The sequence below is a fragment of the Pteropus alecto genome, unplaced genomic scaffold (assembly GCF_000325575.1).
Source record: "Pteropus alecto unplaced genomic scaffold, ASM32557v1 scaffold56, whole genome shotgun sequence".
NCBI classification, from domain to species: domain Eukaryota; kingdom Metazoa; phylum Chordata; class Mammalia; order Chiroptera; family Pteropodidae; genus Pteropus; species Pteropus alecto.
In genome coordinates, this window is record NW_006438871.1 from 999,003 (window position 1) to 1,001,196 (window position 2,194).

Consider the following 2,194-nt stretch of genomic DNA (forward strand, 5'->3'; position numbering starts at 1 on the left):
GGGGGGGGGGGGCGAGGAGGGGGGGGGGGGGGGGCGGTGACGGGGCCAGCCCCTGTGCACCCGAGATGGGGCTCCGCCTCCCATCTCCCAGGCTGTGGCACCTAGAGGACAGAGGCCGGCGCATCACAGTCTGGTCCCTGGCGGCCACGGGAGGCACCCACCAGAAGCAGGCGGATGAAGGAACGCAGACAGTCCCACAGCGCCCCCTGGTGCTCGCTCCGGAACACCTGCGGCTGCAGCAGCTCCAGCACCCCCAGCACGTGCAGAAAGAAAGTCAGGTGGTTCTGCTGCCGGAACTCGTGGAAGTTGAGGTGGGTGCGGCCGTGCAGGAGCGCGGCGATCATGGGCAGATGCCTGGAGACGCAGGAGAGCATTTGGTGGTCCTGACCACCCAGACACGCGGACACATAGCCCACACCAGGAGCTGGCTAAAACACCTGTCGGAACTGACGGGTCGGGGCTGCTGGCCCGGGGCCCTCTCCAAGGGACCAGAACAGAATGCCGCCCACCCTCAGGCTCTGGGCTGGGAGGAGCCACTACGCCCTCTCTTGGAGTCTCTCTGGTCCCTCCCACCGAGGCTCAGCTGAGTCAGAAATGGTAACTGCCCTACTGGACTGTCCCAGGCCAGCTGGCCACTCTGCACATCTGCATGACCACACATCAGCTGGCAGTTAAACTGTACTGGGAGTGGAGGCGGGGCCCCAACGCCCTCAGAGCATCTGCTCAGCTTGGGATGAGGGGGGCATTCTGCCTTGAGCTGTGTCTCATGGGGTCCCCAGTGTGGTAGGCAGCACCTGAGCAGCAGGATGGGGTGGGCCACAGCCAGCTTCCGACAGGCCATGTTGGCGTCAGCCACGCGGTTCTCAGACGCCCGGGAGTCACTGGTGTCCGCGAGGAGAGTGATGAAGCGGTGCGTGAGGACGTCCAGCTGTGAGAAGGGCAGCAGAGGCTGGGGCCGCCGCAGCCCGGGTGCCTCACCTGCTCCCACCCGTCTCTGCCGCCCTGAAGGGGCCGTGATGGGGCACGACGGAGGCCACGAGCCGCGGTCCCTGTCCCCCCGGGACCCGGCATAGCCACACAGCAACCCTGAGAAACTGGGTCCCTCCCTGCTCCCTGGAGCTTCTGCCATCAAATAGGCCGTGCCTGAGGGTTCTGGACTCCCTCCACACGCGGGGTCGAAGGCAACCCCTCCACACGCACAGACGCTCGCTCCCTTTCACCAGAACAGTCTGGTGAGTGGAAAAACCCGACACCGCGTAAAGGGCAACCTCAACCGCGAAACAAACGCACAAACACAGAAGGAAACACAGCCAGGAAGTCAGCTCCTTCCACGGCACGAGAAGCAGGGGGGCGACAGTCGCCTCCCCACCCCCACCTTGCCCCCCAGAAGTGAAAGCGACCCGCACGACCCGCACATGACCACTCACGCAGTGCCGTCGGTCATAGCCCCACCCCGGGGCTCGCCAGAGGCCCGACCGCAGCGTGAAACACACGCAGCCGCGAAAAGGAGCATGCGGCCCCACGAAGCGACCACGCCAAGCGAAGGGGCCGCCAGGCTGCTCGCCGCGCGGTTCCGTGGAACTCTAGAAGGTGCCAGCTAGTCTGCAGTGACAGGCAGTCAGTGACAGGGTGGCGGACACTCAGTGTCCTGCTTGTGGGTGCTTTCAAAGTGCCCAAGCATCAAAACTCGTTCTGCGCACACAGCCTCTGCGTGTCGATGGCCTCTCGCGAAGGAAAAGGGGGTATAGATAGACACCCCTTTTCTCTGTTCCTCGGCCAAAGAACACTTCTGGGAAAAAAGATCCAAGACCCTTCACGAGGTCAGACAGGTGAGGCCAGCGGGTGGGCTCTGCCCTCAGGCAACGAGGACAGACGGGGCTGCCCGGACGCGACGCTGCCACTCGCCAGGTTACTTATTTGTTATTAAGTCTGAGAAGACACATTTCTCCGTTTCCTAGTCTGCGTTTCTAGCTCAGAAGCAAAGGTCAGAAGCAGCCCTGAGCAGCGCCTGGCCGGGCCTCACCTTGCAGATGCTGCTGGTGGTGGCACCCTCGCCGTGCAGCAGGACCTCGGGTGCGGGCCCCCGGAGCTCTGGCCGCTGCAGGTACAGCTGCACGAGCAGGTCTCGGCAGCGCTGGCCCAGCACGCTGGAAGGGACGGGTGTGGGAGCTGGGGCGGCTGGGGCGGGGGGCCG

The 2,194-nt window shown here is 64.6% G+C and overlaps 1 protein-coding gene across 2 annotated transcripts in view; it reads right to left on the reverse strand.

Annotated features, from left to right (window-relative positions):
* The window catches only part of INTS1 (integrator complex subunit 1), a 31,798-nt gene that overhangs the window by 4,070 nt on the left and 25,534 nt on the right, over positions 1–2,194 (reverse strand). For both annotated transcript variants that reach the window (XM_025049558.1, XM_025049559.1), the window contains exons 38-40: positions 2,024–2,147; positions 795–928; positions 162–354 (exon numbers count right to left, since the gene is read on the reverse strand). In XM_025049558.1, the coding sequence (XP_024905326.1) occupies positions 162–354; positions 795–928; positions 2,024–2,147 (451 nt within the window). The remainder of the gene's footprint in view (positions 1–161; positions 355–794; positions 929–2,023; positions 2,148–2,194) is intronic.